This window comes from Halichoeres trimaculatus, unplaced genomic scaffold (genome assembly GCF_033239565.1).
Source record: "Halichoeres trimaculatus isolate MK-OKI-2021-1 unplaced genomic scaffold, fHalTri1.1 fHalTri1_scaffold_24, whole genome shotgun sequence".
Lineage (NCBI taxonomy): Eukaryota > Metazoa > Chordata > Actinopteri > Labriformes > Labridae > Halichoeres > Halichoeres trimaculatus.
The window spans coordinates 6,983,283-7,005,297 of NW_027437202.1; the positions used below are offsets into that span (position 1 = coordinate 6,983,283).

The window sequence follows — 22,015 nt, forward strand, 5'->3', positions numbered from 1 at the left end:
AAAAGCTAAGCAGGCTGAGCAAGTTTTTTTTAACTTAAGCATTGTTTTACAGCTCCTCCTGGAGAATCCTAAGGAGGCCCCGGGGCCAGATTAGACACACAATCCCTCTGGTGACTTCTTGGTCTTCCTTTGAGTTTTCTTCCACTCAGACGCGCCTTGGAAAAACTCCAGAGAGAGGTGTTTTCCTGAAAATTCCTGACAACATTCCCACTGAGTGTGTGAATGAATCAGAGTTTTCAACCCTGACTTTGTCCAGACTTTTCCCTCATGAAGCGAGAAGTCAGGGAAGGAAATTGGAGCTGGAGAACGTGTTTTTCAAGACGCGCTTCTCCAGTCGAGATCCTGACTTGAACAAAAGCCGGCTCAGACTTTTTCAAAGCCCCAGTGAGATCTTTAAGGTGTTGAGTTCCTTGTTACAAAGTGCTGACTCAGTCTGACTTCAAACTCCATGTTCTGGAGGTTCAGCTGCTTCGGGGAGCTCCTCCGGGATGCTTCAGACTCTATTTAAAGTCTGGGCAGGTTTCTCATCATCTGCAGTGTCCCGCTGACCTGCTACACCTCTCTCCCTGTCATCTCCTTACTCTCTGAATCTTGGAGCTCTTGGTTTCCCAGCCTTTTAAAAACAACCAAAACAGTTCCAGCGTGAGGGTTAGTTTGGATTTCTTTCTCTGTAAATTACCATCAAATTTCCCCGGTGCCACTGTCGATGTGATTCATGAGTTGAATTATAGAGAAAAACAAATTAACATTCCAGTTAACGGCCTTGTCGTGTGATCGATTACACCTCTTTGAGCCTGTCAGAGCAGAAAGCAGCAACAATAAATCAGAAAGCGTCTCTTTTCTGGTCTAATGAACGCCCATGTGTGGCTAAAGACTTGTAATTCAGCATGACACGTCAGTTTAAGTAACTGCACGCCGACAGTGACAGCAAAGCCCAGATTACAGTGCGCCAACCTGCAATTTCTGAATCAGGTCTGCTGCTGTAAAACACTCATTATGCCACAAACAATACATCATTTCATCCCAGCTTCACTGACAAAACGGAGCTGAAGCCTGTTGGCTGTGTGTTCCCAGTTTAACTTAGTGGGTGTCCCGTGTTGTTGTGAGCAGCAGACCCCTCCTCACAGCGACCCCCCTCACACCGCAGGGGATAATAAGCTCTAGTTACACAGCTTTGCCAAGTATACACATAGTTGAATCCTGTATATATATCCTCCCTGCTGCATCCTTTAATTCCTCGCTGGAGCTCCAAGGGCACGCAGGGGCCACAGTGGTCTCAATGTTTGAACTGTTTCCACTGATGCTGTGCCGCGCAGCCCTGTGTCCATTCTGCTGCGTGAGCTGTGTGTAATGTGTGTGTTCATGCATGCGTGTGTGAAAATCGCTCAGCAATGTGGCTGCCATGTGGGTTTCTTGAGCTGTGTATGGTTGTTTGAATGTAAACAGGAGTGTGTAGGTGTGGTTGGGGTCATACACACACACACACACGCTTACACACACTTACACACATGAGGGTTTTGACCTTTAAATGTCAACGCAAGGACATGAGAGGGCAAGACGATGAAGTCTGAGTCTGATTGGACGCCTGAACCCGAGCTGTGGACAAATATTAACTCCTTTTGTTAAGGAAAGAAGCTGGAACAATAATTCTGTTAACAGTGAAACTGAGACTCACCACTTTGAGATTAACGTGGGAGAAGTTGTAGCTCTCCTGGAATATCTCAGGCAGGTGCCGATGTGCTGGAGTAGGGGTGCCAACAAACTCTGGAGTCTATATTTTGTCAGATTAGAGTGATTAGTAAACATAATCCTGGATAGAAGACAGTTAAAAGTGTTGCAGCTGTCCCCAGTGTCCCCTATTAATGCTGCGTAAAGGAGGTGTATGAAGTGTGCGTGATTTACTGATCCAGGTATGGTGATGATGACTACCTGCACACTCATATCTGCACAGCTCAGCCAGGATATGTATAGAGCTTTACGTCTGCCTCTGTAGGTCTTCTGTCCGTCTCCCCCGCGTCACCGCTACGCACAGCGTCCCCCTCTCCATGATTGGTCGCCTCTGCTCCGCCCTCCTGCTAGGTAACTCGCGGAGAGTTGCGGGCGGAGCCGAAGAAAGAGGAACGGTTTATATTGGGGAGCCCTTGCAGCGCACGGACCTGGGTTTCTCTGCCACGGGTCCGGGACTTGGTTACCACACGGAGAGAGACAGGGGGAGCCCGACGCACGGAACGGAACAGCTTTACCGGGACATAAACAAACAAACAAACAGAGAATAACCGAACATGCCTTCAAATAAGGAGGATGGCGGATGGAAGGCGTTTGTGTGGAACTCGGAGAAAGGAGAGGTGCTGGGTCGTACCGGAGGCAGTTGGTGTGAGTATGGTTGCCCGGGGGTTTGTGGAGAAAATGGTGCGCGCGCTCTCACAGTTGTAGGGCACGCGCGCCGCTCGCCTCGTGTTTCTTACCACCTGTTTGATTTGCTGCATTCAGGGACACATGGGGACGTTAGGTTGCCACGAAACCAAAAAAAAGTCATTCGTAGTGACACGTTCCTGCTTTTCTACCATACATCGCCCCCAGGAACAGAGTGTTTAAAGTGTTGGTGTTTGTTTACAGAAGCTTGGAGCTCTCTTTACGCATTCCAAGCGCGCAGGCGTTCCGTTACATGCGGTGGAAAACCTGCCAATGAGCGGCTCTCTGTGTGTTTGTTGTTAAGACGTCAACTTTTTTATTTGGCAGCGTAGCAAGGAGGCTCAGAAAGGGTTAAAAATGCATCATGGTCCAAGGTGAGTCAAGGTGATAGGGCCTGCTCGGAAATGGAGCGCAAGGACTATCGATCCGTGTCGGGTTCCTGTGATCAGATGTCACTGTAATCTAAAGAACAATACAACTGATTAACTCGCCCGACCTTTCGTCTCCCGTTTCCCCGGCAGCTGTGTGCACTGCGCATGTCCTTGTTCCTCCTCCTCTCAATGTCACACACACACACACTTACACACACACTCACACTCAGCCCAGTCTAGACTCTGACACCTGTGTAAAACTTATGTTACACTGACATGTCTGCTGCAGAAGCCCCAGCTCAGATGAGTGTGTGTGTGTGAGAGAGAGAGGGAGTGTGTGTGTGTGCTCATACTTGTCCTTCTGAGGTCATCTAAAAATGCTGATGCATTGGGAAAAGTGCCATGCGCAGTTCTGTGATGAAGCTGGTGATGAGAGGACATGCAGCCTGATGTGGGACCACCTCGAAAAACAAGTTTGCATCATCATGCATGAAGTTAGGCGTGTGCACACTCTAAGAACATGAGTGCAGTCACAGCTCCTGACCTGGAGGAGAAGTGTGTCCCTGCATCCACAGCTCTCATAATGTGTCATTTATCAACTGTCCTGCTCTTGTGACCTTTTGTCATTGCTCCATGCAGCAAAAACCCGCCTGAAGAGAGAGTGAAGCCTGTTGGCATCGCTTTACAGAATCGAAACAGTTTGTAATTACTTCCTTTGAATGCACACTTGAATTCCCTTAAATCTCCGCAGACAAAGGCTGCCACTGTCTGATTTGCTTTATTCTGAATGCAGGCTTTGTAGCCGGTCCTGTCTGAGAGGACGGATGCTGGAGCTGCTTGAGAAAAGACGACGTCATGTTGGAGGATGTGTGTGGGAGTGAATCATGTTAAAAAACTTTTTTTAAAACTCAAAGTTTGCACTCTGGGTGAGTCTCTAGCAGAAATGCACAGATGATGTCAGATAAGTCAGCTGCAGGAAGCTGAAGACGAGCAGGTGTAGCGTTGTGAAAAAGGTGTTCGTGAGAGTCTTGAGTGGTGAATTAATCTCCGTTAAAAGGTTAATTATATTCATGAGGTCCGTGTTTGCAGCAGTTGTAACCTTGAGTCTGTATCAGCTCTGCTCACTGCAGCTCGTCCTCCATTTTTCTGCAGGAGTCGTCATGCTCTGTCTGGACTTCTCCTCCAGACTGAACCTCAATACTTCCTCTTTATGTTCTTTAAAGACAGCTGACACAGAGTTTAGAAGCTGAAATATGTCTGACTGTTTGGGACTTGGTTGAATTTATGCAGCACACTCTTCTGTGACCTTTGTCCCTCCTGGAGTAACTTCCTGTTTCCGTGCAGATTAGCTTTGCAGGTAGAAACTTTTTGTCACACTGTCAGTCCCATGCTGACAGCGTTGTGTGTCTCCTGATGTGTGGATTAAATCAATTAGAGCGCCGGCTCAACAGCCAAAAAAGCTCAATTGAATTATTTATGGTCCCATGAGAGCAGTGGCTCCTTCATGCCTTCTGTGTGTCATGTGAGCGCGTCCAGCAGCAGCAGCAGCAGCAGCTCGCTGACTGCGTGCAGCTGTAGAGGTGACAGAGAGCATGTAACTGTTACTGTACACACACGCCCCGCAGCTGCTGCACACGTCGCTGTGTGCGCACACATCTGTTTCCTCACACACACACTGTCTGAGGATGTTGAATAAACTGTTTGTTTTTGCTTTAACGGACTCATCCGTCACACCTCCTTTACACACAGGTCACCTCTTGACACATCTCTGCTCTAGTAATTAAACATTTCCATTAAAGCTTAGCTCCAGGCTAATTAAAGTAATCACTGAATGCTTTTATAGCCCATTAATCGGATTATGGAAGATATTCATGGAGGGGAAAAGGCTGAATGATCGTACTTTAGCATCTTAAAATAGAAAACGGTCAAAAGAATCTGTTTTTCATACCTCCTCTTTCTTCTTCTCTGCAGTTAAGATCCTGCTCTTCTACGTCATCTTCTACGGCTGCCTGGCAGGCATCTTCATCGGCACCATCCAAGCCATGCTGCTCACACTGAGCAACTTCAAGCCCACCTGGCAGGACAGAGTCGCACCCCCAGGTGAGATCTCACTCTCACACACACACTTTCACACACCGGACTCAGTTTTGTGCTGAGTAATAAAGTAAAGATATCTTCTTGAGAGTGACTTTGTGTTGTTTTCATGACTCTTACTGGTGAGTGTGTGTTATTATCCATAATCTCAGCTGAGATTATGTGAGTCTTAAATGTCTGTTTCCTCTAAATCAACCTCAAGGTTAATTAGATTTCTTTCTTTCATTCCTGAGGTCAAGGATAATGTGTAACCCAAAAGAAGTTGCATAACTTAAGAAGCGTAATTTAAGTTTCAATAACCTTTAGCCCTCTGCAGAGGACATAATCTTGCTGGTTAAAATGTTATTTCCTGGATTTGAAACACTTCTAATTGTAGAAACAAGCAGGCGTTAGATGAACCCTGAGCATGTTTGTTTTTCAGAGCAGAGTGAAAGGCTTCTTGATTTTATCTGCCACAGCAACGCGAGCTTCGATTTGTTTGTTCTAAGCCTGGCTCCTATTTGAGATTGAATTCAGAAGCGTTATGCAAGCAGAAAGAGCCTTCCGCAGCTTTTGGAGGGTTTAATCTTCTTGTTATCAGAGACAAAGATGAGATGTTCAAGTGCTGCTTTGATAAACACACAGAGATAACTGGAATGACACAAACATGATAAAAACAGCAGCATTTCTTTCAACACAGACCCTTTTTATCTCCCAAAGCAGCACCTGCTCCGACAGCGAGCCTCCCCTGTGTGCACACAGCGCAGCCTGGTTTCCATGACAAGGAGAGCCCGCTGAGAGTTTAAAAGCGCACTGAGCATGTGCAAAGTACAGCAGCTGTTGAGCGGACAGGATGAAGCTGCTGTTTGCTCCTGAGCTGAAGGTTAATCAGGAGGTGTATCAGTGAGCAGCGTGTTCATTTGAGGTCAGACAAACAAGTGAAATCAGCGTTCAGTGACTGCATCCACGGTCAGCTGATTACAGTGACGCAGTGTTCAAAACATACAGCTCACATCACGTCAAACTGGAGTTACATCAGCTTCTTACCGAGAGTCACATGAGCGCGATCAGATTCAGCTAATTCGAGGAAACTCGATCAGACACCTGATTCTCCTCTTGGACATTATCGGTTGTTCTGCAGACATTTTCCCCCTCAGTCAGGGTTCCTGAATGCAGCACAAAAACCTCTGATACAGCAGGTTTTAAATGTACATTCATATAAAGTGGATTTGTTTCAATCCCTGAGATTTCAGGAACTCTAAGAGGACATGCTGGAGTATTTTAGGACGGATTTGGAACAATTAAATCCACCTCAAGATTGCCAGCTGAAGTAATCTCCTGAAGTGGTTCCTAAACTTTAACAAACAGGGTCCAGGTTTTAAAATTCCAGATTTACTGTGTAACACTCCACTGCTGGTGCCAACAAGCTGATGTTTTGTCCCCTGCAGGCCTTTCGCACACCCCACGATCAGAAAAGGCTGAAGTGAGCTTCAACCTCAACGACGTGGAGACCTACATGCCTTACACCAAGGCCTTGAAGGAATTTGTAGCCAAGTATGATGAAGAGAACCAGAGGGACCAGCTGAAGTTTGAGGACTGTGGAGGTAGGTGTGAGGACATGTCGTTGATTAGCACGTCTTCTTTTTGGGGGTTTGTCCTTCACGGTTCTTCTCTTCCTCCTCAGATGAACCTGCAGCATACAAGGAGCGTGGAGACTTGGAGGGTGACGTCGGCATCAGGAGGGCCTGTCGTTTCCCCCGCTCTGTGCTGGGCCCCTGCTCCGGCATTGAGGACCGTGATTTCGGCTACAGGGACGGAAAGCCGTGTGTGATTGTGAAGCTGAACAGGATTGTGAACTTCCGTCCAAGGGTAATTCAGATGTTACGAACAGTGCTGTCTTTGGATTTCAATATTTGAAGCAAAGAGATAGAAGTTGATGAACTTTTCTTCCTCTGCAGGCTCCAACCTCCAATGACACCATCCCTGAAGAGGCTCAACCCAAAGTGCAGCCCAACATCATCCCCATCTACTGCACCAACAAGGTAAGCACGCTCTCCTCCTTTAGCTAACTGCATCCAACAATAATCAGCAACAGGAAATGATTCTGATGTTTCCCTTGCAGAAAGAGGAGGACGCTGGTAAAATCGGCGAGATCAAGTACTGGGGCATCGGCGGCGGCTTCCCCCTGCAGTACTACCCGTACTACGGCAAGCTGCTGCACCCCCAGTACCTGCAGCCGCTGGTGGCGCTGCAGTTCACCAACCTGACCATGAACACTGAGCTCCGCATCGAGTGCAAAGTGTACGGAGACAACATCCACTACAGCGAGAAGGACCGCTATCAGGGACGCTTTGACATTAAGATCCAGGTTAACAGTTTATGACCGACGCCAGGATTGTAGCACTTTCCCCGACCCCACACTGCCCCCTTTGTTCTTAACTAATCTATTGTAGGAGATCATTATATATATATAAGTGAGGGGGCAGGCCGTAGCGGTTAAGTCAATCACAACTAGTCTTGAATTAAATGAAGAAAAACCTGCTAGGGGACCGACGTGTAATCTGTCTGCTCATCACTAGCTTCCACACTTCAGAGTAGCCTTAGATCGTAAATTTAGAGGAAAACTAGCAATAGGCCGTATAAAGATATATTTATTCTGCTGTAAATGACTTTTCCACAAGCCATGGGACATTGTTCATTGATGACTGTCGAGCTGAATCATCTCTGACGCGTAGCGAGCTGTGTCTTCGTCCCCTCTGCGCATCGCTGCCTCGTGTGGTGACAGTAGGTACTTTTTGTCGCAAAATCCGGTCCTTTAAACGCCACGCTGTCCCTCTGTGAGCAAGCTTTAGCTGTCCTGTGTGTGTGTGCGTGCGCGCGTGTGTGTCAGTGTGTGTCCAACATGAACACACACTCCCTCTTGCTTAATGATTGAAATGGTTTGACTCGGTACACTCTTCTGATCTGTGGAACGGCTGCACTCCAGGGAACTTCTTTCCTCTTTTTACTCGTCTTTTACACCTGATCACTTTTTACTTTTTCTTTTTGTTGCTTGTTGAATCATTTAAATGTGTGACGGGGTTTTATTACTTGGTTTCATGCCTTTTACTCTTTGATTTTGCCTTGAATGTAGAGTTGTGTGTCCAGCCTGTTAGACACTTGGCCTGCTGCTGTAAAGGCGACGGTGCTAACTCGACTTTTTCTTTTTTTGTTTTGTTTTGTTTTTGCTGAACTCATCACATCATGGTGGTGTCACTCTCTGAATGTTTTAGCCATTAAACATGGTGGAAGAATTTTATATTTATGCAGTTGTACATTTTTTTCTTTGAAGAATACTGTAATGTATAAACGCAAAACCAAAGTTGAAGAGAGTCTCTATCAGAAGCAATGCAGTACTTTGTTTTGAGGATCTCATCGTGTTAAGTGCTTCAGTCAGCGTCTTGCCTTGCGACCTCTCATGGTTCACTCTTGGCCATGAATGTAGAGTAGGTGTATGTGAACAGGTGACACGCCGCCTGACCTTCATGCATTTTAAAAAAAGAGATACGAGCTCTTATGGAGCTCGGGGGCTTTAGATAAAACGATGTTGGCTTTAAAAATCCATCAAATCCAAACTGTTGTTGAACTCCTCCATCGGTTCATCCACCTTTGTCATTTAATCAATGATAGAAAGAAATAAAATCCAAGTGGACCTTTTCTCCTGTGTTTCATTTATCTGCTTCAATCTCCAGAGCCTTTTCCCAGCATGCACTGGTGAAGAATATTATATGTATATGTGTGTGTAACGAATCACTCAGGTGACTGTCTATCTGCTCACTCGGCTGGCTCCTGAAACAACATGTCATCTGTTCGCTCGCACTCCGGCCTCCAGCTGTAATTACAGAAACGTGCGCCTGAAAGCGAGCCGCCTGCACGCCGAGAGCTCGGTGACTGTAGGTAACACGATCTCTCTTTCCTCCTGACACGACAACACTTCTTTCATTCACACAGACAGTCAAACTGGGGTTGTTTTAGCTCGTGGAGTTTCCCTCCTTCTGTCTTTCAATGGTAGAAATAAACTTTTTATTGTGTAAAACTGAATATTTAACTGTAGAAAAGCTCAGAAAGGGTTAACGTGTCCTTAAGCACAGAAAAGAGTGTCCTCTGCGTCAGATAATGTTATCACACACTCAGGACTCACTGTCTCCTCTTGACATGAAGAGGACATCTTCATCCCTGACCTGCGCTCCTCTTTAATGATGTCTCAGCTTCACTTTTATTCACCTGTCTTATCATCCATCTTTTTATACACACTTTGATTCTAACAAGTCTCATTTTCTGCACTTTTTTAAGATAGTTCGAGATCACTCTGACGCTAACAGCTGTTTAGTTTTCTTTTGCTGTACCTCTCACCAGCAGACGAGGTGTTTCAGGAGGGGATAAGATGGTCGTCCACACCGAGCTGTGAGTCAGCAAAGATCTCAGCCAGCTCAATAAATCTGCAGCACGCTCTCTGGAAAAGAGAAGGAGAGAAAAGACAGGTTATTAGAAATAAAGAGGTATTTTTAGACAGGAAATGAACTGAGCTGCTTTTCTACCCGGAGATTAAACCTGTTTGGACGCCCTCAGGACAAAACGGCTCATTTGGCTCCAGAAAAAGAGAAAATCCTGTTTCTCTTTAAACCTCTGACACGTAAAGGAAGTTCTGTGTTTGGATGCATCCTGTCAGAGTTAAGATGTATTAATCATCTTTAATTTCACAAGAGTTAGAAGGTTTATGTCTTTGTTTTCTCTAGACTGCATTCAGATCAATACCTCTATCATTTTTAAAACATAAAATCTCTTTTTTTGTGTCATTTACTGTCCTCTTGCATGAGATTTATTTATTTATAAATTCATTTAATTGAAAGACCTATCATGTCTTAATATTCATATGAATTTTGTGACACCTGGTGGCGAGTTTGACTTCTTTTTTTTTTTTTTTTTTATAGAAATCTGGTGACATCTGGTGGTGAAGTTTCAGATTACAACAGTCATTTTATGGACCTTGTCTCTTTTTTTATTCCTTTGATTATTTCTGTTCAGCTTTAAAATAATTTAATTAATCTCAAATTCCCAAATTATTTATGCAAATTATTTGCACTTATTTTTTATTTTGTCTTTAATTAATTTAATTATTTTAAATAAAATAAAAAGTCCTCTTTATTTTTAAAAAATGAAGCAAAATAAATTTTAAACATAATTTTTTGCACTATAAAAATATCAGATACTTAAATTTTGAAAATATACTTTTTATGTGTGCATTTTTGGACACAAGAGGGCAGCAGATCTCCACTTCATTACCATTAATGTTGTAATATTTTTTGGACTCCCTGTCTGTCAGAATCATCCAGACTGTCTCATCTACTCTTGACTATAAGTCTAAAAAATATTAAATAAATTAATAAGAGAATAGATTTTAAGTCTGATGATGGAGGAGGAGGAAGAGGAGGAGGAGGAGGAGGAGGAGTCTCCATGGCACAGGACTCCCTGTGGAGTGCAGCCTGATCACCTCTGAGGCTGTAATGAATTTAATTGGACGCTGCAGCTGTCAGCAGCTCGTTAACACATCAGCAGCTCTGGGAGTTATCACACTGACTCCACTCTTTGCTAAAACACCAAACATGAAAAGGTTTCACAGCCTTTTTCATGAATCAAACGTCACATCTGGTGATGGATTGTTCAGGGAGGCAGCTCCGAGCATCCTGACATCCCCGTTACTGACTCCCACTCTGGAGTCATACAGCTGCTCTGTGATTAAAAATGCACCAGAGAGCAGAGATTATCACCAGCACAGTGTGAGCGTCATGAGCGAGGTGATGGTGGTGATGTGCAGACTGAGCAACACGTCAGTGTGACTCAACAAAACACTGCTGCTGTGTCTCCTGGCACCACGGTGGGGTGACTTCATGAAGCTGAATTTTCAGGAACAGACTTGAACTGAGATCTCTATCTGCTCTCAGAAGCATCAGATTAACTATAATCTCATTTGCAGGAGTTAATCTGACTGCTGCGGTGAGGCTGCAGTCAAACGTGCATCAGACAGTTCAGGAGCTTTAAAGACGTCTCCTGTGAGTGTTTTAGAGAGCAGACTTGTGGCCTCTTTTCACATTTTCTCCTTCTATTCAATGATTCGATGATGTTGATTTGTAAACAGAGGATTATGAGTGATGAGAGGAGGAGGAGGAGGAGGAGGATGGTGTCTCAGGTCTCACTTTAGCTTCCCACACTAAGAGGATCAGCTCAAAGAGGAAAGGATATAAATAAAGAGGCTAATTTGGCTCCAATCACTTGTTTACCTTCACAGTCATGTTCATAACACAAAAAACATCCTGCATCCATAAATGCTGCATACTGAGTTACATTTTTGTTAAAGTATCTTAAATAAAAGTGCAAACTGTGATGATTTAATGTGAAAAGCCTAAGGTGGATATCTCTGATCTGCTCCTCCTCCTCCTCCTGTTTGTGGGAGGTGCTGCTCAGCAGGTGGACTCAGACTTGAGGACCTCATCAGCGGGAGAACATGACTGATTTTTCCTCCTCTTTGAGACGATGCTAACTTTATCAGGATTCATCAACTTGATTCAACTTTGTGGACTTTTAAAGGCTGAAACTGAGGAGTGAAATGGAATTAATCCAGATTTTTCTTCACTGACTGAACTTTTCCTCCTCTTCCTCCACATCATCATCATCATCTCTCACATTCAGGTAAAATCAAACAGCTGATTGTTTATAAAGAGAAATCCTGAATGAGTTTCACCTTAACGTTTTGAGTTTAAAGAGTCAGAGCAAAAAGTCTAATTTTAGCAGCTGTAATCTGCAGAGGATTTGAGTTAACGGTGCTAAACAGACTAAAGGCTGGTTCACTCTCACTTCATACTGGGCTGGTTTCTCCTCTGTGTGCTCATATCTGTGGGTTTAAAGGTGTTGAAAGTTGACTTAGATATCTTCTGTGAGGACAGGTCTGCACTCCAGGTGAGCCCAGGTGAAGTTTAATGACTTTTCCCAGTTGAGCCTGTTTCCTCACTGTGCCTCCTCCTCTTTCTCAGACTCTCAAACATGAAGCCGTTAAAGAGGAGCACTGTCGCCCCTGCAGAGTCCGACCCAAACAACCAGACTGTGAGGAACAGGTGAGCAGAAACCTACAGACACATCATCATCATCACACCTGAGAAGGTGCTGGAGGATGAGACAGAGCCAAAGACATGATATACGGAAGCCCTAAGAGGACACACTTTGTCATGAACAGAGTTATTAGTGTGTTTTTTTCTTCTTCCTCAGGGATGTGCGGTGGTCTCAAGCTGCAAAAAACATGAACAACAGCAACAACAACGACGGGTGAGATATCTGACAATTAATTTAATGACCTTTGCTGTGCCACAGTGCCCTCTTCAGGCCGACAACTGTTACTGCATTACACAATGATTTAACATGCTGTTTCTACCTGTGTTTATTTACAGGAAGAAGGATGAGAAAAAGGACGAGAAGAAAGATGAGAAGAAGGATGAGAAAAAGGATGAGAAAAAGGATGAGAAGAAAGATGAGAAAAAGGATGAGAAGAAAGATGAGAAGAAAGATGAGAAGAAGGATGAGAAGAAGGATGATAAAAAAGATGATAAGAAAGATGATAAAAAGAAGGAGGAACCTCCGTGAGTATCTCTTTTTTTCATAATAACAAATGAATATGAAATCTTCATTTTTCTAGATTGAGTCGTCATTCTCATTGTCCCCTTCCAGAAAGGAGGTCATCATCCTCGACCCCGCCACAGACGTCTACTACTACTGGCTGTGCACCATTTCCATCCCCGTGTTCTACAACATGATGCTCCTGGTTGCCAGGTGTGTTTTCTTATCTGTTTCCCTCTTTCCATCCTCCCAGAAGTCTTTACAGCGTTGTTCCTCCCTGCAGGGCTTGTTTCAACGAACTGCAGTATAGAAACACCACCACATGGATGGTTTTGGACTACCTATCAGATTTCCTCTACTGCGTCGACACCTTTGTGAGAGCCAGGACAGGTGAGTGAAGGATGTTCAATGAGTTACATGTTGTAGTACGCGGCAACGCTGATAGCGACCTTGCTTGTTTTACAGGTTTCCTAGAGCAGGGGCTGCTCGTTAAGGATGAGAAGATCCTGAAAGAAAGATACATGAAGACGCTTCAGTTCCGATTGGACATCCTGTCAATCTTCCCCACAGACCTTGCCTTTATTTATCTTGGGGTCAACAACCCAGAGTGGAGGTTCAACCGTCTCCTCAGGTCAGCCCGACTCTTCGAGTTCTTCGACCGCACTGAAACTCGAACCAACTTCCCAAACATCTTCCGAATTGGGAATCTTGTCCTCTACATCATCATCATCATCCACTGGAATGCTTGTCTCTACTTCGCCATCTCCAAGGTGCTTGGCTTTGGCTCAGACACCTGGGTTTACCCGGCTCTGAACAACCCTGAGTATGCTCGCCTAGCCAGGCAGTACATCTACTGCTTCTACTGGTCCACTCTCACCCTGACCACCATCGGAGAAACGCCACCTCCTGTGCGAGATATCGAGTACTTCTTTGTGGTCGCTGACTTCCTCACTGGAGTTCTGATCTTTGCTACGATTGTCGGAAACGTTGGTGCCATGATTTCCAACATGAGCGCTGCACGCGTGGAGTTCCAGGCGAAGATCGACTCCATCAAGCAGTACATGCATTTCCGAAAGGTCACCAAAGACCTCGAGGCCAGGGTGGTGAAATGGTTCGACTACCTGTGGACGGAGGACAAAACCTGCGACGAGAAGCTGGTGTTGAAGAATCTGCCGGACAAACTGAAGGCAGAGATAGCCATCAACGTGCACCTGGAGACGCTGAGTAAAGTCCGGATCTTTCAGGACTGTGAAGCGGGTTTGCTGGTGGAGTTGGTCCTGAAGCTTCAGCCTCAAGTGTTCAGCCCAGGTGACTACATCTGTAAGAAAGGGGACATCGGGAAGGAAATGTACATCATCAAGGAAGGGAAACTTGCAGTTGTTGCCGATGATGGGGTCACACAGTTTGTCGTCCTCAGTGACGGGGCGTACTTTGGAGAAATCAGCATCCTCGGTATCAAAGGCAGCAAGGCAGGAAACAGAAGAACAGCAAACATCCGAAGCGTTGGCTACTCTGATCTATTCGCCCTGTCGAAAGATGACCTCATGGAGGCGCTCACTGAGTATCCTGAAGCCAAAACGCTCCTGGAGGAGAAGGGCAGGGCCATCCTGATGAAAGATAACCTCATTGACGAGTCGCTTGTTGCTGCAACTGACGCCAGAGACTTGGAGAACAAAGTCAACCAGATTGAAGCCAGTTTGGAGATCATGATGGTCAAATTCCGAAAGATGGCGGCCCAGTATGAATCCCACCAACGCAAAATCAAGCAGCGGCTCACCAACATGTCGAACCAGGTCCGAACCCTCAGGATGGACGATGACTAGAGCGTGGCTCGTGTCTGCATCAGGGCTCTGAGACTCTGTGTGCGTGCTGAATGTGACTGGACAGACTTTTGATTAATTTGCACACAGTTTGAGAATCTATCGAGGACGTGTCTCTGAGCGATAGGCCACAGAGTCCTGTAGAGTTTGTTTCTTTGACCTTTAACCAGATTGTGTCTGATCTGCTTCGTTATTCATTTTGTACTGAAATCAGTTTGTTGCTGCAGCCAAACCAAATGTTTGTGGGAGAAGTGTCGAATTCTAGAGATTATCATGTTTACGTGTCCTTTAACCAGATCTCTGTTTCTATTGTTCTGATTTTAAAGCTGTTGAAAGAGAAAAACACCAGGAAGTGATGACGAGGACGAGGAGTACTCCATACATCCGCCAAATTATAACAACTCTGAGTGTATGAAAGCAAATAAAAGTATTCTGCTTGTGGATTTTTATTCCTGATGCCTTTTGGATGGTTTTTAAGTTAAAAGATTTAAAATAAGGATTATCATCAGACAGGACAAGTTGGAAAAAAGCAGTCATCTTTATTTAGCATGTTTTCACAACACTGAACACCTTTCAGTTTGTATCTTGAAGAACGTAACCGCGGAGTCAAACAAATTGATGAAAACTGCTTCCCTTTCCAAAACCAGGTCGACCTTTTACCTTCGCTGGGCTCGAGCCCTTTCACATGTCCAGGTGAGCAGCAGCATCTTCAGCATTACAGAACAGAGGTACAGAGAAACAGCCGGAACAAGAACCGGGCTCGGTTATTAAAGTCGTCCTTCAGCTTTTTTTGTTGTAACCCCCACAGAGGAGGCTGAAACCAGCAGCAGAGGACGCTCTCCAATGTGGTTTCTGCGAGGTCTGGAGGAAACCGTGAAGAATTCGGAGCGATGGGGCAGAGAAAACAGCGACTGTGGTTTCATTAGTGGTGTTTCGTGGGCAAAGCAGGCCGAGCAGAATCTGGACTTAGCTGAAACATGTGGCAGAAGTCTCCAAAAACCCGTAATAAGACCACAGTAAGATTTCCCACCTCACAAGAAACCTGCAGTTTATCTAAACCATCTGGACCACTTACATCCACCAAACTGTCCTCAAAGTTCACCCTTTCATGTCTCCAGTTTTAACTAAGTGGTGAAATGATTTAGATGAACTGCAGCACGGTTTGGTGCGAGGATTTCTGCTGCTCAAGTTGTCAACAAAATCATGGCCAAACAAAGAAAAGATCCTGGTTGTTTTGAAAAAAACAGTGAGTTGAGTCTGTGTGCAAGAACGTCATGCAGATATCACTCCAGACCTTTACAAATACGACTGATTCTACTGAAAATAAACCAAAACAAAACAAAAAATCAGGATATAAAATATCTTCCTGTTCTGTGGGAACATGATTTCACAGCTGAGCTTCTAGTTTGTGTTTTTAAGAACAGAAAAGTGCTTTAAACACCTCCAGACAGTGGTTACACCTGTTTAATCCTCGCTGAACGTGACAGGTATCTGATCTGTAAGATTATGTCCAAGAGCTTGCCTTAAGAGCTGAAATAAAGGGGCAGATTTTTTTCTTTCTACATATCAAGTGCAAATTCTGGTATTTTTAAAGATAGGTCTACTTTTGTGGAACAATCTGCTAAATAAGGTAAACAGGCTTCTAATTTATCCGCCTTAAAATAAGGTTTTATCTGCACAAGTCGCAGCTTCATGTCGAGGAACTCTCAGGAACTTTTCTGTAAAATGTTGGTGTAACTACGGCCGGATCACAAATCTTTATTGAAAATGGAAACCTGGACTCTACGTTAACTGGGCTCACACAGAACAGAGACTCTGCAGACAACACAAAGTGCCTGTATTTGTTGGCACGAGAAGAGCTCTAAGTCCGAGAACATCAGCAGTGACTGGTCTACAAGTGTACATCCTCCGGAAACGTGCACAATACGGTATCGCAGTTCCAACCGCACTGATTATATAAATACTGTTTTTATTTAGAATCGTCAACACAGGAAGACATGGAAATAAAATGTTTCAAACAATCATGGCAACCTGTGGCCAAAAAACAAACATTCTGAAAATGTCTAAGTGCACTTACACAGCTCTGACAAGATTTGAGTCTAACCTGCGGTGTGTCTCCCCCTCCCAGAAAGGAAAAAAGGCCGGAAATAAAACAAAGAAGAAGAACTGCTATTTGAAAATGTGCCATTTTGGACCAAATGACTGATGCTTACTTTGATCATGAATGGACTTTGTGGGAACATCAAGCGAAGTCTGTGAGTGGAATGGAGCTCTTTCTTCAGCAACTACTCTAGGACTAGATTTTCTTTCTGTGAAGAAGCGTTCAGGGCTACTTTAACACCTCTTTGTTCAATAAACGGGGGTTATACCGCCTTCTGAAACTCAGCTTTATCCCAAATTTACACAGTTTAATAATAACCCTCCCCCTTTCTCTCAAGCAGGGAAGCAATCCCAACAGGCAGGCGTGAAAATAACCCATTTAACCTTAAAATAAATAATGATAAGGAAAATGATCCTCTCTATACATAGAAAAAAAGACAGGGAGGCGGCACATTCACGTAACGTGGATGTGGGGGTTTGATCAGGAGGTCTCTGTGCTTACTCTGAAGGATGCGGGATGATGCAGGCACAGTAGAAGAACTACTCGAGCACTCTATTGGAACCATTTCCCCTCTTTCATTGTTGACTTTTTCCACACTCTGCTTTGTCACCTGTTGGATTGTGTCTGATAAAGGAAGGGCGGGGCAGGGTGTCATGGGCTTTCTGAGAAAGAGTCCGTCTGCTGTGTGTTCGGAGCGCGGGGAGGCTCAGAGCATGCCAAACCCTTTGGCATAGGTGATGGCTTTCAGCAGTCTCTCCCTCAGCTTCTCTTTGCTGCTGTACTCAGGCAGCAGGAGCACGTTAAAGCAAGTGTGAGACGTCGGTAACCTGCAGAGACGAGACGACGCAGTCAGTCAGAAAGCTGATAAAACCTCCAGCATCAGGCGCTGGTTTGTGACAGAGCGTGCTCACCTGTCTGTGTCCTGGCCGTTCTTGGCAATGATCATCTTCAGCTTGCCCAGCCCTCCTACAGGTGCTCTGTCAGTGCCAGTGGTGAACTGCAGGAAGAGGCGCTTCTGCTCCTCCCCGAATGAGTGCAAAGTCTCCCAAAACTCCCTGCGACACACACAAAACAGAGTTAACATCTGACGGCACTGACGCCAAAGAGTAATCACGCCAGAAACATCTCTTACTTGATAATCCTCGAATCTCTGTTGTAGCCTCCGTCGTATTCTGTCGTTTCTTCAAGTGCTAAAAAGTCCAGATTCTGCAGCGGGTGACAGAAGCAGTGAAATTTGAGCGTTAAGCTTATTTCAGACTCTTCATACTTAAAAAACATGTTCAACATTTCTCACCCTGCTTCCACAGATGAGGAGCTCGATCTCCTCCGGTCTGAACAGGTATTTGAGCGGCGACTCGTTGGTGACCATGTGGAAACCTCTCCTGAACGCTTTGAACTGTTTCTCCACGCTTTTGTTCAGCATGTATTCTGCGTACTGCGCCACAAACTCCTGCAAACACACACACACAGATTATAAAAGAGCCCTCAGGAGGTTTAACGGCGTCATGTGAGCTGTCAGACTCACCTTTCTGTTCTCGTTTGTGACTGGAATCTTGTCCCCGTTTTCCCTTAGATCGTACATGAGCGGGTTCCCAAACAGGTCGGTCTGGGAGATCTGAAACGTGATCATCATGTCCTCCTCCACGCTTCCTTCGTACTCCAGCAGCTCGTTCAGACTCTGGTACAAAACCTTTTCAACAGAGGTTGAGTTAAAATCACAACTCCCTGAAAGTTGAACCGTGACTTGAGTTTCCGTCGCCTTACCGGGTTAGCATCCGCCAAGTCCCTGAAGGTTCCTTTCTTGCCCATGAGCTTCCTGTAGACCACCATGGGGAAGTGGACGTCCAGGATACAGTTGTTGTAGATGGCCAGACCGAGAACGATGCCGATCAGAGTGTACTGGCCTTCATTTTCAAACGATGACGGGTTGAACCAAAACAGTTTGGTGCCCTCGTCGTATGTGAACATGCCTGCAGGAGGAGAAAGGATGAGTAACTTTAAAAACTGCAGCTTTGTTCACAAATAATTTAATCATTTGTATTTTGCTGCAAACATGATCCACAATCACGTCTCGCTCAAACTGAAAGTAAAAGTACATGTTCAAGGTGAGCGTTCATCTCCTCTGTAATATATTAACCTGAGTTGAGCCCACACAGTTTCACAGAGCAATAGAATAATGGCACAGCTCAATTCAGGGCAAATCAGCTTCGTGTTCACTGCTCAGTAAAGAGGCTTTTGATTAACGCGGCCTCTCAGTGCCACACAGATTCTGCTGAATAGAAAGAAGTGTCCTTGCTGCCCCCACGTCTCAGAGACTAAGCCGGCGAAACTTTCTTGTACTGACAGAAACAAGAAAGAGGAAATCCAATCTGCAGAAGTTTTCTCACCGATATCTGGGTTAAAGATCTCCTCCACCACCAGCTGAAAGAACTCTTTGGAAACACCTCCTTCATCTACACCTTGTTCTCCTTCAAACTCCACGTACAGCTGCTTCTTCAAGTCTGCAGGATTCTCCATCGCGATCATTTCCAGCTGCAAACACACATCAGAAATGATCAGACTCAGCGATGGATATGAAAGAGAAAGTCGTATGTCACAACTGGCGCACGCTTACCCTGACCAGAGCGTCGTCGATGATGTGGTCTCGCCGCACCTTAAGCCTCAGGTATGGGTTGAGCTGCTGCCCCTGCACCAGGCTGTAGAGGACAGTGATACGCCGCTCGCTGTACATGCGGATGCGGTTGTCGTAGTACAGACCCAGGTTCTTGGTGACGGCGTTGAGGATAAAGGGGCATGTCATAAAGGAAAACTTGTTTTCAGTCTCAACTTTAAAGAAAGTGTAGTCCTTGTCCATCTCCAGCACCTCGTTCAGAGGCTCGTTCACAAACTCCTCGAAGGGAATGAGCGGCCGCCGGCAGTCGTTGGTGCGGATCCCTAACTCCGTCTCTAACGGGTCCACCCGCGGGCTCTTCTTGTTCCTCCGCTCCTCACCCAGCAGCTCCTGCAGCGTAAGCTCGCTGGACTCAGGAATGGGCTCTTCGTCCTCTTCCTCATTGTGCTCGACGTCCAGGTCGCCGCCCAGCACGTTTGCATAGTAGACGATCTTCAAGCACTTTGTGGACGCCACCACCGCGTCGTCGTCGTTGACAAGGTTACGGCTGTTGAACTCATTGCTTATTACCTTGTATGTGATGAGCTGCTGGAACGTCTCCACCATGCGGCGGATCTGCTCAGCGCCGAAGTGCGACCACAGCCGGGCCAGCTTGGCCTGAGCTGCCAGCGGGAGTTTGCTCATGGCCTTGCAGAACTGCGGCAGAGCGATCTCCAGGTACTCTGGGCTGTGGAGGTTGTTGTTCTCCATCACGATAACAAACAGGTTCAGGTAGTTTGGGTCTCGTGAATACACGTTGTGGTACGTCAGGTCGCACTCTACGTTAGGCGAGAGGTAGACCAGTGCATTCAGGAAGGCCGCTTCTATCTTCTCATTGGACAGCAGGCGCTCGTAGACTCGCCGCACTGCTTCGATGTCCACTGACACCTCATCAGGAGCCAGTTTTTGGACATCGTTTTCCTCTGAGGAGCCCTCGCCGAGCCGTGACGATGACGAGGCAGCGGGAGTGTCCTCCTCCATCGCTGTAGCAGAGCAGGCTGCAGCTTCCTTCTCATCCTCGTCTTTGTCCTCATCTTTACCCTGAAGGGACTTGAGCTCCTCCTTGGTGTGAGGTTTGGACCTCCTGAAGCTCTGCACGAGACCCTCAGCGCTGGAGAAGACTCGACCAATTACCCTGATCAGGGGCGAGTAGTCCTCCTTCTCTCCGCAGATGTCCAAAATCTCGTACACTTTTTCCTCTGTCAGGTAATTCACATCTACAAACACAATCAAAAATTTACATGTTAAGGATGACTGCGTGAAAAACAGAAAGCACCAGAGAAAAACCTGACTCTTACCTTTGAAATTGTCCCGCACAGAGTGGACATCTTTATGGTTCATCTTGCTGTTACTGCAGGCTGAGTTACTGCTCTCCAGGTACGTCGAGGCGGTGCCTTTCTTCGAGGGGTGGGGGTCACATAGCTTGGCGTTCACCTTGTAGAGCTCCAGGGCTTTGACCGCCGCTGCGTTGTTGTCCATGCGGCTGAAGCCGACTGACGAGGCACACCAGGAGTTGGAACATGACTCGTTCCCGCAGCCCTCCGTTAACTGGTGGTAATAGCGCTCTATTAGATGTTTGGCAGCTGCTCGCTTCCTGCGTTCAGAGGTAATGCACAACAAAGTACAAGCATGTCAAAACAAAAGTAGTCCAAGCATCTACTGTTGAAGGAAGGTATAAATACAAGATCATAACAGCTCACTCATGTGTAATTACAATAAAATGAATTCAACTTACATTCGGCTTGCTTCTGGGTTTTCTATTTCAGGCTCCTCGTATTCTCTATTGAACAAACACAAAACAACACAGAGAGTTACAGCAGAGGTCAGAAGATGCTGCATTGCAATGATCATTGAATAAAGGCCAACTAGTTCTCTGTTAGCTGATGCAGGAATTTTAGGAATAGTTGCACACTTTGAAATGTGCATATGCTGTATTATTATTTCATGCAGCCAGATCAGCTTTGCAGTGGTTGGGGTCACAGTCAGGTTATATTATTTTGCAAAACGTGACGTGGTTTCGCGGATTTATCAACAATTATTTTACCAGTGAGTTGAAAAATATTGAAGTCACTCCATCTGAAAAGGGGGAATGGTGAAGCAGTTGAAATGTCAGAGATCTGCAGAATCTGACGCTGACTTAGCAAGCTAATGTAGCATGATCTAGCTGGATAGCCCGCTGGCCTTATTATTTCAACTAACAGTTTTAAAATCGTAACAACCTAAGGTTTTAAATTAAAGAATCTTTGCATCCGCTGTGCAGAAAATACACGAATGGACTAAAGGTGGCAATAGCATACACAGCAAGCAGCAACAGCTAGCCAGTTAGCTCTCCTAGCATCCCCGCTCTGACTTGGAAACGTCCCCCACCTTAGCGCTCCTCCTGCGGGGCTGTTCTCGGCCTGTGGTGGCGCACACTCACAGTCCTCCTTCTCGTCGGAATTCATACGAGGCTTTATCCTCAGTTGTTTTTTATTCCGTTGCTGTTTGGGAACGTTTCAAGTCCGCCACAGGCTGATTGTAACTAGAACAGCACGATCGCTTCAGTGTATAGGATTTTAAACACTAAACTTCATTCACGGCCTTCCTGCTGCTGGCTCTCTCCTCTGCCGGAGCTTCGCCGCCATCTTGGCTTCACCATTATCTCACATAACCACAATGCACTGCGCTGTAGCAACAAGACCTGCTGGAATGGATCATAGCAACAGGGAACTGGACTCATTATATTAAACATTTAATCTGAGTGAAATATAAAATGATAAAGTAGAGAAATTATAATAATAAAAATATGAAAACATTTAATAACAGAGAAGAGATTCTCCATTGTCCACAGGGGGCAACAAATCAACATATATTAACTATTCCTCAAATGAATATTAGGAATTTCACCTGCACAGTACAGTATTAGTTAAGAAGTTAGGGTTTTCGGGTAGCTAATTTACACCAT

General features: G+C 45.5%; 3 protein-coding genes across 3 annotated transcripts; 2 read left to right on the forward strand and 1 right to left on the reverse strand.

The window, feature by feature from the left end:
• The first annotated feature begins 2,107 nt into the window (after positions 1-2,107).
• On the forward strand, positions 2,108-8,552 carry atp1b1b (ATPase Na+/K+ transporting subunit beta 1b). The gene is made up of 6 exons (XM_074664720.1): positions 2,108-2,373; positions 4,755-4,883; positions 6,305-6,460; positions 6,541-6,725; positions 6,815-6,898; positions 6,979-8,552. Exons 1-6 carry the CDS (start codon positions 2,283-2,285, stop codon positions 7,237-7,239), a joined length of 906 nt encoding a protein of 301 aa, XP_074520821.1. The 5' UTR covers positions 2,108-2,282; the 3' UTR covers positions 7,240-8,552.
• A 2,790-nt stretch (positions 8,553-11,342) lies between these two features.
• Positions 11,343-14,501, forward strand: LOC141786036 (cyclic nucleotide-gated channel alpha-3-like). Its single transcript, XM_074664734.1, has 7 exons — positions 11,343-11,582; positions 11,924-12,004; positions 12,156-12,212; positions 12,335-12,523; positions 12,612-12,713; positions 12,784-12,890; positions 12,966-14,501. Exons 2-7 carry the CDS (start codon positions 11,934-11,936, stop codon positions 14,321-14,323), a joined length of 1,884 nt encoding a protein of 627 aa, XP_074520835.1. The 5' UTR covers positions 11,343-11,582; positions 11,924-11,933; the 3' UTR covers positions 14,324-14,501.
• A 1,599-nt stretch (positions 14,502-16,100) lies between these two features.
• LOC141785805 (ubiquitin-protein ligase E3A) lies at positions 16,101-21,727 on the reverse strand. Its single transcript, XM_074664326.1, has 11 exons — positions 21,439-21,727; positions 20,807-20,851; positions 20,370-20,665; positions 19,036-20,288; positions 18,809-18,953; positions 18,186-18,391; positions 17,947-18,111; positions 17,716-17,871; positions 17,554-17,627; positions 17,333-17,476; positions 16,101-17,248 (listed from the first exon to the last, which is right to left on the reverse strand). The coding sequence occupies exons 1-11, from the start codon at positions 21,513-21,515 to the stop codon at positions 17,128-17,130; spliced, it is 2,682 nt and encodes an 893-aa protein (XP_074520427.1). The 5' UTR covers positions 21,516-21,727; the 3' UTR covers positions 16,101-17,127.
• Between the last annotated feature and the right edge of the window lie 288 nt (positions 21,728-22,015).

Excerpts from the sequence above, each read along its gene's own strand:
- atp1b1b (XM_074664720.1), top strand. The coding sequence starts at position 2,283 with ATGCCTTCAAATAAGGAGGATGGCGGATGGAAGGCGTTTGTGTGGAAC. Across the intron at positions 2,374-4,754 it reads TCGTACCGGAGGCAGTTGGT|TTAAGATCCTGCTCTTCTAC; the intron begins GTGAGTATGGTT and ends TCTTCTCTGCAG. Across the intron at positions 6,726-6,814 it reads TTGTGAACTTCCGTCCAAGG|GCTCCAACCTCCAATGACAC; the intron begins GTAATTCAGATG and ends CTTCCTCTGCAG.
- LOC141786036 (XM_074664734.1), top strand. The coding sequence starts at position 11,934 with ATGAAGCCGTTAAAGAGGAGCACTGTCGCCCCTGCAGAGTCCGACCCA. Across the intron at positions 12,524-12,611 it reads AAAAAGAAGGAGGAACCTCC|AAAGGAGGTCATCATCCTCG; the intron begins GTGAGTATCTCT and ends GTCCCCTTCCAG. Across the intron at positions 12,714-12,783 it reads ATGATGCTCCTGGTTGCCAG|GGCTTGTTTCAACGAACTGC; the intron begins GTGTGTTTTCTT and ends TCCTCCCTGCAG.
- LOC141785805 (XM_074664326.1), bottom strand. The coding sequence starts at position 21,515 with ATGAATTCCGACGAGAAGGAGGACTGTGAGTGTGCGCCACCACAGGCC. Across the intron at positions 18,112-18,185 it reads ACTTGGCGGATGCTAACCCG|GTTTTGTACCAGAGTCTGAA; the intron begins GTAAGGCGACGG and ends TCTGTTGAAAAG. Across the intron at positions 17,872-17,946 it reads TCACAAACGAGAACAGAAAG|GAGTTTGTGGCGCAGTACGC; the intron begins GTGAGTCTGACA and ends GTGTGTTTGCAG.